This window comes from Mugil cephalus, chromosome 13 (assembly GCF_022458985.1).
Source record: "Mugil cephalus isolate CIBA_MC_2020 chromosome 13, CIBA_Mcephalus_1.1, whole genome shotgun sequence".
Classification (NCBI taxonomy): Eukaryota; Metazoa; Chordata; class Actinopteri; order Mugiliformes; family Mugilidae; genus Mugil; species Mugil cephalus.
In genome coordinates, this window is record NC_061782.1 from 7901701 (window position 1) to 7914153 (window position 12453).

General features: G+C 42.3%; 1 protein-coding gene across 1 annotated transcript in view; it reads right to left on the reverse strand.

The window, feature by feature from the left end:
- Positions 1 to 1249: 1249 nt before the first annotated feature.
- Positions 1250 to 12453, reverse strand: part of ptk7b (protein tyrosine kinase 7b) — a 77094-nt gene continuing 65890 nt past the window's right edge. Inside the window, exons 8-20 of the mRNA XM_047603289.1 lie at positions 11693 to 11829; positions 11442 to 11577; positions 10693 to 10812; positions 10233 to 10379; positions 9786 to 9927; positions 7435 to 7562; positions 5943 to 6143; positions 5008 to 5169; positions 4622 to 4854; positions 4426 to 4506; positions 3446 to 3597; positions 3168 to 3346; positions 1250 to 3069 (exon numbers count right to left, since the gene is read on the reverse strand). Of these exons, the coding sequence (XP_047459245.1) occupies positions 2909 to 3069; positions 3168 to 3346; positions 3446 to 3597; positions 4426 to 4506; positions 4622 to 4854; positions 5008 to 5169; positions 5943 to 6143; positions 7435 to 7562; positions 9786 to 9927; positions 10233 to 10379; positions 10693 to 10812; positions 11442 to 11577; positions 11693 to 11829 (1979 nt within the window). The 3' untranslated portion in view covers positions 1250 to 2908. The remainder of the gene's footprint in view (positions 3070 to 3167; positions 3347 to 3445; positions 3598 to 4425; positions 4507 to 4621; positions 4855 to 5007; positions 5170 to 5942; positions 6144 to 7434; positions 7563 to 9785; positions 9928 to 10232; positions 10380 to 10692; positions 10813 to 11441; positions 11578 to 11692; positions 11830 to 12453) is intronic.

Consider the following 12453-nt stretch of genomic DNA (forward strand, 5'->3'; position numbering starts at 1 on the left):
AAAAAGAGAACTCACTGAAATGTAAGAAGTCAAAAACAGTTCTAAACTCACTAGTATGTGTTGTGATAAGATTGCATAAATAAACAGATCTAACGAAGCCGTATAACTCCAGTGCACACCGAGTGGCACATAAAATCTTTGTATTAGGGATTCTGTGTCTGTGTACCGACATGAGGTGCTGTGTATGCACAACTCTCACTATCAAAGTTTACAAGAAGCACTCCCTAAGTCAATTGCCCACCCAAAGCACAAATATAATTTTAAACAATGAGTCCTTTAACGGATGAATAACCTTCACCAGCACCAAACAAAATGCAGAAACCCCTCATTTAAGGCTATAAAAGGCTATGTTATCTTTTAAACTTTGAACATAATTATATCGAAAAATGTTTGGCACGCTCTCCTGTTTAAAACCTAAAGAACACCGCCCTCTAGTGGCCAATGAGCAGACTGGATTTTTGGATTAGCAACAAAAAGGGTTTGAAAGTATTTGTACAGGATCACACAAGTGGTTTGTGACTCGACAGACACAAATTACAAAATGCAGGTACTTCTTTTTTTTTTTTTTTTTCACCTGTCACTATTTTCAAATGCACGCCACTGGTTCAGAGACTGATTATGAGCTCACAACCTCTGTTATTTACATGCACTACTACAGTCACCTTGCAGAAACCGTTTGGTCAGGTGTTTATTTTAAGCAATGATGTTGTGTGATAATGCATTATATAATTGAAGTAATCATATGCATTAAAGTGGCAATCATCAATTCAAATAAAAATCTCCTAAGTTGTCAAATCAGATAAAATGGTGACTGTCACTGTCACTTGTAAAATTATATGAAAATCCTTGGATTTACAGTATTAGAAATTGTGCGTCTGTGAACACACTGGTTATCAGTTATTTTTCTGTCAGATACAGTGGGAGGAATTAATATTCAACTGAATGATAAGATTACACACGTGAAACTTTTTGGATCTCTGAGCAATTAGGTCCAAATTATACCTGCAGTTACCGTCTATGACAGTAGGGGTCGCCAAAGAGAGGGAACAACGATCTAAGAGCTTGCCACTATATTATGCAGAACATATAGTTTTTTTAGTTAAAAAAGTTCTTACTTGTAGCTGCATTACTAGAGTAAAATGGACTTAAACCTATTCAATTTTAGCGTATTAGCCACAATTCGATCTAAATTTCACAAAATAGTAGGAATTATCCCATAAACCTTCAGTATAAATGACAACACGTTGGATAAAAACACTGTGAACCTTTATTGACAGCAGCATGTATACTTTTGTATATATTTGTGATTACTGTGAACATTTGCTGAAGCAGATTAAAAAAACAGGTCTAGGTGTGAGTGCCTAGCATCATTCATAAAAACATTACACTAAAAACGTATATAAAAAAAAAAACAGCTTCATAAACAAAGGCCATTGCATTTGATTAGATAATGTAAAAAGAAAAAAACAAGAGGGAAACAGTTAAGATAATCCTTCATTTCTTACCAGGCACTTAAATGAGTACTGGTGACCTGCAGACACTCTTTTGACCTCCTTTTGTACTTTGTCTTAGCATATTCAGCCGGTTATCAGACACTGAGATGCACAGAGAGAATGAGTAACAGCTTAACTAGATCACAGAAGTACCTTTCTATTATAAACATAGTTTAAAAAAAAAAAAAAAGGAAAAGAAAAACAGGACCTTCATCATAAATAAACAGGCACCTGCATGTCCTTCTACACAACATGATAGAAATAAAGAGGGGTATTCTTTTAAGTGAAGTTAGTGCATGGCTTCTACATTATGTACAGATTGCCTGGTGTGATGGTCCACTTTGCAGCATTGCTGTGATTGGACCTCTGAAGATATTATGTCGCAGGTTAAACGTGGTGATAGGCGAAATCCCTGCAACTGAGACGACATGATTTCTTTTTAAAAAAAAAAAAAAAAAATTGATGCGGTACATTGGGTTATTCTCACCCACGACAAATAAGCACCTCAAGGTTAATACGAGAACAGAGCACACTTGTAAAAATGTATAAAGCCCACACTGGCACAATCTATTCAATATATTCCTTGGCTATAAAACTTTTATTTATTTATTTTTTGTTCCTGAAGTGTTACCATAGCATGGATTACTTTGTTCCACAAGTTCTGTTCGAACGACAAAACTTCATGCAAACTTCACTCCATTTCTTCTTCGTGAACAGTTCAGTGTGCACACACACAATTTGAGGGAATGGTGCAGGGTCCCCGGTGGACAGAGTAGGAAGGGTTCACCTAAAACCTTACGGGTGTTGGATTTTTTATTTTTTTTTAAAAATGATCTCACTTGACACACTTCTAAAGGCTTGATTTTTAAGAAGTTTCAATGCTGAAATCACCTTAAATCCAACGTTCCCTTCGACAAACGCTCGAGTTTTACGAGAGAAAAACTCGAAGAGGTGAACGAAAACGGCAGGTTTTATTTGAGCTCCTCTCTGTTGTTCAGACCCAGTCGAAGCGCGGTGTCTAACATCCCGACGAAGCAGTAAAAAGTTTCAGCGAGTGTGCGTGTGGAAAGGCAGAGGCACTGAGATCGTGAAGCGTCGTGAAACACAGTGTCTCTCACGGGTGGGACCACAGACACGGGCCGGAGGGGAGGGACTTCGAGGCCGCGGGTTAAGGCAAACTCCTGGCACAGCTCGCACGGAGACAATCACGCAAACGCGAGTGCATTTCCACTGATAAAGCAAAAGAATCCACACTCCCAAGTTTTTTTTGAAATGCATATAAAAAAAAAAAAGTGTTTTCTGCTCAACCCTCTTCCCTGAAATGTGTGAGACTAATAAATCCAGCATTCGCGTCTTTGTTTTTAGGGGAAGGGGGTTGGTACAAGTTCCCCTCTGCTGTGGGGTGAGGGGTCATCTCAGACTTTGCTGTCAGAGGGCACCTCTCCCAGGGCGTGGACGATGTCGGGGAAGGAGGGGCGCTCCTTGAGGCTTAGCGCCCAGCAGCGCACCATGAGCTTGTAGATTTTGGAGGGACATCCATCCGGAACGGGCAGCTTCAGCTTCCCTGTCTGCAGACCTGCAGCAAAGAACGGTCAAAGCGCATCAGAAACATGAAAGCATTGATTATTGAGATGCAGCCTGGTCTATAAAAAGCTGCTACAGCGTCACACTCACCTTCCAGCACCTCATCGTCGTTGAGTTTGCTATACGGCATTTCCCCGTGACTGAAAACTTCCCACATCAACACTCCGAAGGCCCACACGTCAGACTTGGTGGAGAAGTCGTCCTCAAACACAGACTCCGTCGGGAGCCAGCGCAGCGGGATCCATGCCTGCCTGTAGTGATAGTACTCGCTACGTGCGTGTACACAAGACAAATGAGAAGTTAGCCCCACACACACACACACACACACGAACATTACATTTACTCTAAGTGATGACTTGAAGACAGACCTGTTGTAGACGTCCTTGCTGAGGCTCAGCGCTGACACTTTGACTCGCCTCTGACTGCTGATCAGGCAGTTTCGGGCGGCGAGGTCTTTGTGAACGAAGCGGTGATTGGACAGATGCTCCATCCCATGAGCCACCTGGGCACAGATGGAAACCTGGAGGGAGAGACACGGACATGAAGGACAAAGGACGTCAGTGTCTACTGAGCTGTTTCTAATCTTTACTAACTTTTTTGAGCTTGTAAAGTGACGTTCACAAAGAGTTTTGCACTTGTCTGCTCCAGAAATTCCATGTATTTATATGTGTACACATACATTTATGGAATTTATGCTTCTGAAAATTGCAAAAAATTTGCATGTTTGTGTAACTCAGGTTGTGAGTAAGACATAAGACATTGTTTATTTATCCCACGTATGGGAAATTGCCTCGTCACAGTAGCACAGAATTAGACAAGAATATATATATATATATATAAAACAATGAGATAATTTGTGCAAGATGAGGCAGAGAAAAAAGTAGATTAATGTGAAAAAAATATAAATAAATAAATAAAAAGTCTCCAAACAACTACATTTCGACCATGTCTTTACATGAAATTCTCAGTCTTACGTTGTTCTTTTTGCTGATATCATAGAAAATAAGATAACTGTGTGTGTGTGTCTGCTGGGTGTGGCTGCTGCCATCAAGGAGTGTCATTACTATGGGGTGGGGGTGCCTGGTCTGGTGTAGGTGGGTGCTACATGTCTAAGTAACATCCACACAGACGAATGCCTCACAAGATGTAATTCTTGTCAGTGGTCATAATGTTGTGGCTGATCTGTGTATATCACCGGTATTGTAACCATGACTCTCACCAACAACACAAGTATTTGTCAAAGAACATAATCATGCAATAGTCAGCATGCAAATATTATTCAAGATGTGTTTGTAGTTGAAGTTGAAGAACCGGATGTTCTGCCAATGAAAACACAACATTCACTTACTTTGGTCTTGGTGCTGATAGGCTGAGACTTGACTTTGTCATCTTTGCTTTTGGAAATTCTCAGGAACTGCTTTAGATCTCCCTGGTTTCATAAAAGCAAAAACAAAAAAAGAAGAGAGAGAGAGAGAGATGATTGCATACTTTCCTGATATAATTGTCTGTGTGTGTTCTCCCTCTGTGTGTATGACGCTTCTTACCAGGTCGTAGTACTCTAGGATCATGTAGTGAGGCTCCGCCTCCCTGCAGAGGCCCAGCAGGCGGACGATGTTGCGGTGGCTCAGCTTGGCGAACATTTCAGCCTCGCGGCGGAAGTCGAGCTGGAGCTGCTCGTCCCTGGTCTGGAGGCTCTTCACCAGCACCACCGTCTCCTCCTCGCCCTCCTCAATACCTTTAGCTTTGGACAGCAGCACCTCACCGAACTCCCCTTTGCCTGAGCAAACATTCACGCGACGCAAAGCAAATATCAGAGGAGGTGCACACAAATCTCTCTTGTCTTAATAGGTGATTATGTTTCAGCTTTAACATCAACTCATTTTCTATCACATCAAAGATGAGACGTTTAAAAGCTGATTATTTAAAGTACCTAAAGTGGTGATAGTTTGCAGGTTTGCTCGAGGAAAGTGGAGCTTGTCGTTGTTGACGTGGCTGTGGCGTTTCTCCGTTGTTGCGATGGTACCCATGCTGGAGAGCGCCACCTCTTCCTGGATCTCAGCAGTGGTGTGACCGTTCTGTTGGACCGCCCCTCCTGATCGACACAACACACAAAACTTTAATATTTAGAAAATATTTTGACGTCCTGAGACCCTGCGTCCTCATATGGGGACATTGAGTTTTAGGTTTGTGGCAGCTTATTCTGCTTCATTTAGACCTGTTGTCCTCATAAGTGGACGCGTTGGTCTGAAATCTAGTGGTGGCAAAGGGTCATTCATTCATTCTAATCATGGGACAAAAGCGGACAAGGTACAAAACCTCATCATGTTTTACGGCTGAAACTTGTTTATATATACTCTAACTTTTCTAGTTTGATATGACGCGCAAATTGAACAACTTTAATAATACTAACGAGCGTCAATGTCACAAATTAACAAGTACTCATTTGAGGATGTTGGGACTTTATGGCTTGTAATCCTGTATTTGCACAGCAATGATCAGGTATTGAAGTAGGTTTTATACATTTGATGCACATTGGTGACGTCATTGTATTACACAAGAAATAATCCCTGTGTCTACATGAGGATCCCCCCCCCCAAAAAACTACCTCCAGTTTAAAGATGATCCTCAGTTCTTATACTTAGGTTCTGCTGATCCTAAATATCTTGGAGGATTTAAAAATGCGCTGCAAACTAAACTTTGGGTCTTGGGAGGTTAATGATATAAAAATAAGATTTAGGATGCAATACCCAGAATAAACACAAGGTGGCAGCAAATACCCTGAACATTCAGAGGATGATAAATGTGACAACCGCCCACATAATCTCCTTTCCAGCGGCCCAACCGTGAGTCTAGAGACATTCGTACCGTTCAGACACTCCATCTCGGGCTCCTCTCCGTCCTGGCCCTTCTGCAGTCTCTTGGCGTTGCGTCTCTTTTTGCAGTAGAACATGAGCCCAAGAACGACGATGATGTAAGCCACAGCCGCTCCCACCGACAGGCCGATGGTTTGGATCATCTTGTAAGGAGCCTTGTCCTCATCGTTGTCGTTGACGTGAACCGGTTTTTCTGTTGGGCACAGGGCAGCGATTATGGTCAATTTAAAATGAGTTTACATTAAGGAGAACTCAACGAGGAGGAGGAAGCGTACGACTGATGGATTTACGGCCGTTAATTGAAACGTGATCTTGTGGTTCTGATTTATACTATATTTTTAGTAACAATCTGCAGTGTAAGATTGATACGGTTAAACGAAAACTACTTCACAACCACAAGAAACAATGGAAGGAGGAGGTTCGGAGGAAACAAACTGAAATTCAAATTAAAGGAGACTATTGTTATACAGAATCATATCTAATACTAAACTTAGGGAGAGGTCAGAGGTCCTTGTGTGTGCACAATTAAGATCTGGTACGTTGCCCCTGGTGACTGAAGTGGGCAGGTATAAGGGTATAAGGGAACTGAGGACGTCCTTGTTCAAAAAAAGTTCAGGGAAAGAATCCCGATTTACTTTATTTACGATATGTTAAGTTGTTTCTTCAAGGAGGAGATTTATGTTTTAGCCAGATTTACTGAAAAGCATTAAGACAGATAAGTGTACTTAAGTAAGTATACAATTTTTTCATCATGGTTTTGTATATTCTGGGTTGACGGAGGGATAAGATTCATTCTTGTTCTGCTTATTTGAATCTTTGAATTGTTTAAATGTTTACTGTATAGTGTCTTGTCAGCCTGTGTAGTCTGGGCACAATAACATGCATAACACTTAAATAAACAAATCAATTAATCAAAATCAATCAAACCCCAGTTACAATCTGCAAAGTTCAACCCATGCAACATCCAACAGGGCTGTGTTGCCCTACTTAAACGTGGAATGTACTTGCACCGAACGTTAACACGGTTAAAACCAAACAGTCGCCTCATTCTTCCGAGTCGCCTTGTTTCTCCTCTTTGTTGGTCGGCGCTGTCACGCTAACCCCGACGAGCTGCGACAAACATCCAAATTCAATTGTCTCCGTCTTTTGAAGCTGGAATGTCATCCTGCTACTTTGGGAGAAAATGACTTGATATGAGACACTAGAGCAACGGTGTGACTGTAATTTCCAGCTTTAGACACAGAGCACACGAGGGGCCACAGAGCGCTGCAGAGGGTTATTAGATCTAACGTCTGCCCGATCCCGTCGCCTCGGTGACAGGCCCGAGACGTGGTTATTAACCTGTCGACGTGGATGACGGGCAGCGAGATGAGGTGGAGGTTTAATTAATGCCTTCATCCTGTACGTGTGATTGCGGCTCGCGCCACATGTGTGTGCACCTTTGTTCCGGATGAAGGAAGTCAGCGTGAGCGTGTTAAACTCACCCACGACGTAGAGCTGAGCCACGCGGTCTTTGATGCTGCAGCTGTTTCCGGCCACACACGTGTACCTGCCCGTGTCGTCTGTGGTGACATCTGTGATGACCAAGGAGCCGTTGGGCATCTTCTGGAATCTGGAGGAAAGAAGGAAGAGATGAAGGTGGAGCTCTGAATGTCCTGACTTCACAGGAAAAGAACAATCGCAACATTTCATGGACTGGAACTTGCACTAAGCTGCACTTCATGTACATTGTTACAGTGTTTACATTTTCTCTAGTGTTATTTAAATGTCCGTGTATTTGCCTTTAAGCCGGGGTTATGTTCTCATAGTGAGAATAAAGACTCTTGACTCTTGCCATCTTAATATCATCCACTGCAGTTTTTTATTTTTAAAGGAAAAAGCCATAAGTAGAGAGGGCAATGCTTTAATTTCATTTCTTTGATGTTGTTGCTTTTGCTTAAATTGAAGTACATCTGGCTAGAGCTGCACAGTTTACATGATCTTTATATTATATGATATATCATCTATATATGGATCTGTTATCGGATGTCAAGTTGTTATATGTGAGAATGCATTTCTTCATTGTTGAAGGATACCGTTATTTATGAATCATTTGTTAATTGGCCTGTTACAGACAGACCCTTGCTTGTCATTTGTGGTGCTGATGGACAGCTCCTTAAATGATTGATGGAGCTTCCAACATGTTTCTGTTTCCTGTATTTAGTTCAGTCCTTTATGTTCAACGTTCAATCAAAAAAAAAAGCAAAAAAAGTATTTTGAGGTTAATTACAAAGAATCTCCACTTGTGGATGTTTTTTTTCCACAGCGTTCAGAGATTTCAGAGTCTTTTAGAAACAAGTTCCATTTTATGACAACAAAAAGTAAATAAAACTGAGAGCACTTTGTTCCATGTGAGTTCTTGAAGTTGTATCTACAGCAAAATATCATTATATGAAAAATACACACACTTCTGATTGTTTGAAAGTCTGAGGATTTAAAGCAGACCAAACAGGCACAACGTAAAATCATCTACATGTTGTTCCAGAAACATCAGACTCTTTGTTTGTGGCTCTCTCTAACCCTTGTTCCTGTAAACCCTCTTAAGAACATAAACATGTCATAAAACATATCTATCAAAGTTAATACGTGCCGTCTGCCCGTCTATTTTTATTCATCGGCCTAAGTTACACTCAAGTAACTCAAAATGGTACTTGAGTGTAAAGACACAAACACAACAGAGAGACCACTGCTGCAGACAAAAAAAAGACAGAACAGTCCTCAGTATTTAAGCAACTAGTAAAGAAGACGTGAAATGTAGAGGTTCCCATCCACAAAAATTCCAGTAAAGCTAAAGAAAATAAATAAAATAAAAATGAATGCGAAGATACGATGAGGAGAGTATTAAGTTAGTTCATTTTAGTTATTTCATTCCCGTTGGCTATGATAACATATTTAAACCATGACTTCACTCAGATTATGTTATATTTGGCTTTTTAGTTGTGGTTCTTGATAAAAACAGATCATAAATTTCACATTTATGAGAAAGTACAACAAGATATCTTAAATTAAATCTTAGATTTGACCCTTTGTGTTCAGGTTTGTAAAGGTCTGTAATCACTAAGTGTCCTTTAAAGCAGTGCTTCTCAGCTGGTCTGGTTTCAGGACCTAACATCACTCCTTAATGACAAGCTGTGACCAAAATCAAAGAAAACTTTCAACTTCTGGAAACATTCTGCAGTTTAAACCTGAGAAAATGTAACGATGAACCCAAACGTCCAGCAAGCAAGTGGCGAAGCTAGAGAGGGAACTATTCCCTTTTAGACTCAGCTAGCTGCATTTGAATTAAAACTATTCACTTCAGTAACTTCCCGCCTTTTTTTTTTTTTTTACAAGTCATTTTAAAAGGCTCATGTAAAATACACAAAATAAAAAAGTGCTGAGAAATATTTTTCAAAAAACTCAAAATATGTAGCTTTATCTGAGAATCTTCAAAAAAAATTAATCTATAACAACCAACAATGCTCTATGGGGGAAAAAACTGTTTCTGAAGTAGTAGTTTTTAATGTGCAATTAAAAACAATTCAAGTATACAAAATTAACTTTTGTCCTGATTACCTTATAAGCAGGTAAATACTAAAAAATATTGTGCTTTGAAGTGCCAACACCTCGCACCACAAAACACAGCTTTTAGTCCTCCTTTGTCCTCGATATAAGAAAATCCATATCTCACATAATGTGCGTAGCACCTGTGTTTTGCCAAAATGCTAAATTAGCAGATGTAAACAAACTTTGGGGATCTTTTTCTCTCTCTTTTTTTTCACCACTCTAAAGCATGACGGCAAAGCGTCTCATTTACCTGTCGCTCAGGTTCAGCGTCTTGTCTTTAACCATCCAGTGGATGTGAGGCTCGGGGCTGCCGGTGGCCTGACAGTGCAGGATGGCCGTGTGCCCCTGGTACACGGTTGTGTCGTCTGGCTCCATCTTGAAGCGAATGTAGACTGCATGTGCATGAGAAGGCGCACAAAACAAGCAAAAGCTCATTAAGTCAACACTTAGACCGCAGCCCTTATAAAGAGTATGGAGGCTGTGGTTAAGATCCTTTTAGTTACTCTCCCCGACACAAATGTCATTCATTACTGGGCTATAAAAAGGCCACCGAGCACACGATGAATGGTGCTGCGTTTGATGAGACTGATGCACGATGAAACCACCCTCCCATGTACTGGGACCGCAAGTACCGATGACTAATACATCCTCCATGTCATTATTTCCCCACTTCCAGGACGATGAGTAAGCGCTTTACCGGCCACATTGAGGGTCACCGAGGCTTTGATCTCCCCCTGGCTGTTGGAGGCGATGCAGGTATAGTTTCCGGCGTCGCTGCGGGTGACTTTGGTGAAGTGGAGCTGCCCCTTCCTCTGGTTGACGTGAGGCGGCAGCTCTCCTCCGTCTGCAGGGGGAGACAGAGAGACAGACAGGCAGGACAGGGGGAGCGGTTAGCGGTTAATTTGACTCCATCACGGCCGATGCACACGAATGCGGGAAACGATGCGTGAAGATGAATCTTCCCAACACTCTGTTTGTTTAAGATCCTGAGCAGGTTTCTACATATTCTTGCGGAGGGGGGGGGGGGGGGGAACATTTGTCACCATTTGAGTCAGAGAAATGAACACTACTATTTGCATTATGGATGAGAGGCTGTTAAACAGTCGTTCCTTATCTGATCTAAAGCCGCCGTGGGAGAAGCCTTAAGAGGAGCCAACCTGCTTTGCTCCAGCGGATGGTGGGGGTCTCTCGGCCCGTAGCGGAGCACTGGACGGAGAGCTCTTTATCCAGCTCCAGGCACTGGGAAGGCTGGGGGGTCGGGGTGAACTTCAGCTTCTCTGAAACACACGTCCAAACACCGCACGTTACGCACACGTGGTTAGAAGTGAGGTGGGGGGGTGGGGGGGCACGTCAAAGCATCTTTTGTGCGACTGCAGATGAAACGACATCTAGCAAATCGTGTTCAGGCATATTTGGGGAAATGTGAAAACAGACGTGCATGAACACACACGGATCCGCAGAGTATAAAGATGTAGGCTTTTTTTCCTAGCAGAGCTCGTATCATGTAAACAGAGAAGCCGTCCAGACACAACTGTGACACAGCAGACCATCTATCACTAGAATGCTACAGTGGAAGACAGGAATTTATCACGGAGATAACGCGTTAAAATGGAGGCGAGAATAAAGCTGCCATGCATGAGTCATATTTTACACCTCTGTGGGTGTCCTGCAGGACGTCTGCACACACAACACGGACTCCTATTTTAGGAGACGTACACAGGCCCACAGGCATGACCACATGTGTTTCGCATTTTCTCTGAGCAATGAGTATTTCTCATTATATACCACGTCCACGACTTCACACATTAATTATCTCTCACTCTGGGGAATAACTTCCGAGTAGAATCTACTGTAAATAAATAAGTTTATCCATATTGATCAGGCGAGCGATTCCTCCGCAGCTTACCGAGCACGGTAACTCTAGCCTGGCCGGACAGTTGGCCGGCGATAGTCCTGGTTTCACAGCCGTAAATCTGTCCGTCGTACACCTCCACGTTGTTGATCCTGAGGCTGCCGTTGGGGAACATCTTAAAGCGAGAGTCCTGGTGGGGGAGAACCGCGAGACGACACAAGTGAAATTCTGTCACGCCGCAAAATCTTAGCCGAGCTTTCACGGGAACGTTGACACTCCGGTAACCGTCTGAGGTGCGAACTCACCTCGGGTGTGATCATGATGTTGTTGCGGAGCCAGATGACCTCGGGCTGAGGGTTCGCCTGAGCGTGACAGTGGAGGAAACCTGGTTTGCCCTCTTCCAAAAAGCTGTCCTGAGGCCTCGTCACCCACGACGGGGAAGCTGCAACACAACAACAACAACACAGACATGTCACACTTGCACATGAAGTCATTAAGTGCACATAATGGCTCTTCGGCTACATGGCGGCGCCCGGGAGGAATACACAACTGTTAATTAGCTCGGCCGTTTGGTCAGGCTAAATATAGACACAATTAATAATCCCAGAGTATCTGGTAGATGGCCCCAGTGTTCCCACCATGGTGCCGACATTAAAGAAAATACTCCACAACAAAATCCGTAATGACCTGGGCTGAGGGTTCCTTTACTTGTTGTTGCTTATGTTCTTTCTCAGCATAGCTTTTTAACAACCATCACAAGGTTTACTGCAATAATTATATACATATATAATCATTAGTGCAAACTGGTCGTCAGTGGCAACCTCTCCAGAGAAAATCCTGCATCAAGCTGCTAAAGAGATTCTCCTTAAACCGACATCTGGATGTAAATGTTAAATCGTGGGCAGATGAGAGATGACGCCGCCGACACAAAGCAAACATTTCCTGCTGCTGCTGCTGATTCACGTTAAAACCATTTAACGACTAAAACACAAGTTGAGTTTTAAAACGCATTAGTCACAGGAAATGCAACGTCTGTGTCTGCGAATAGAAAACGGGTTATTTTCAT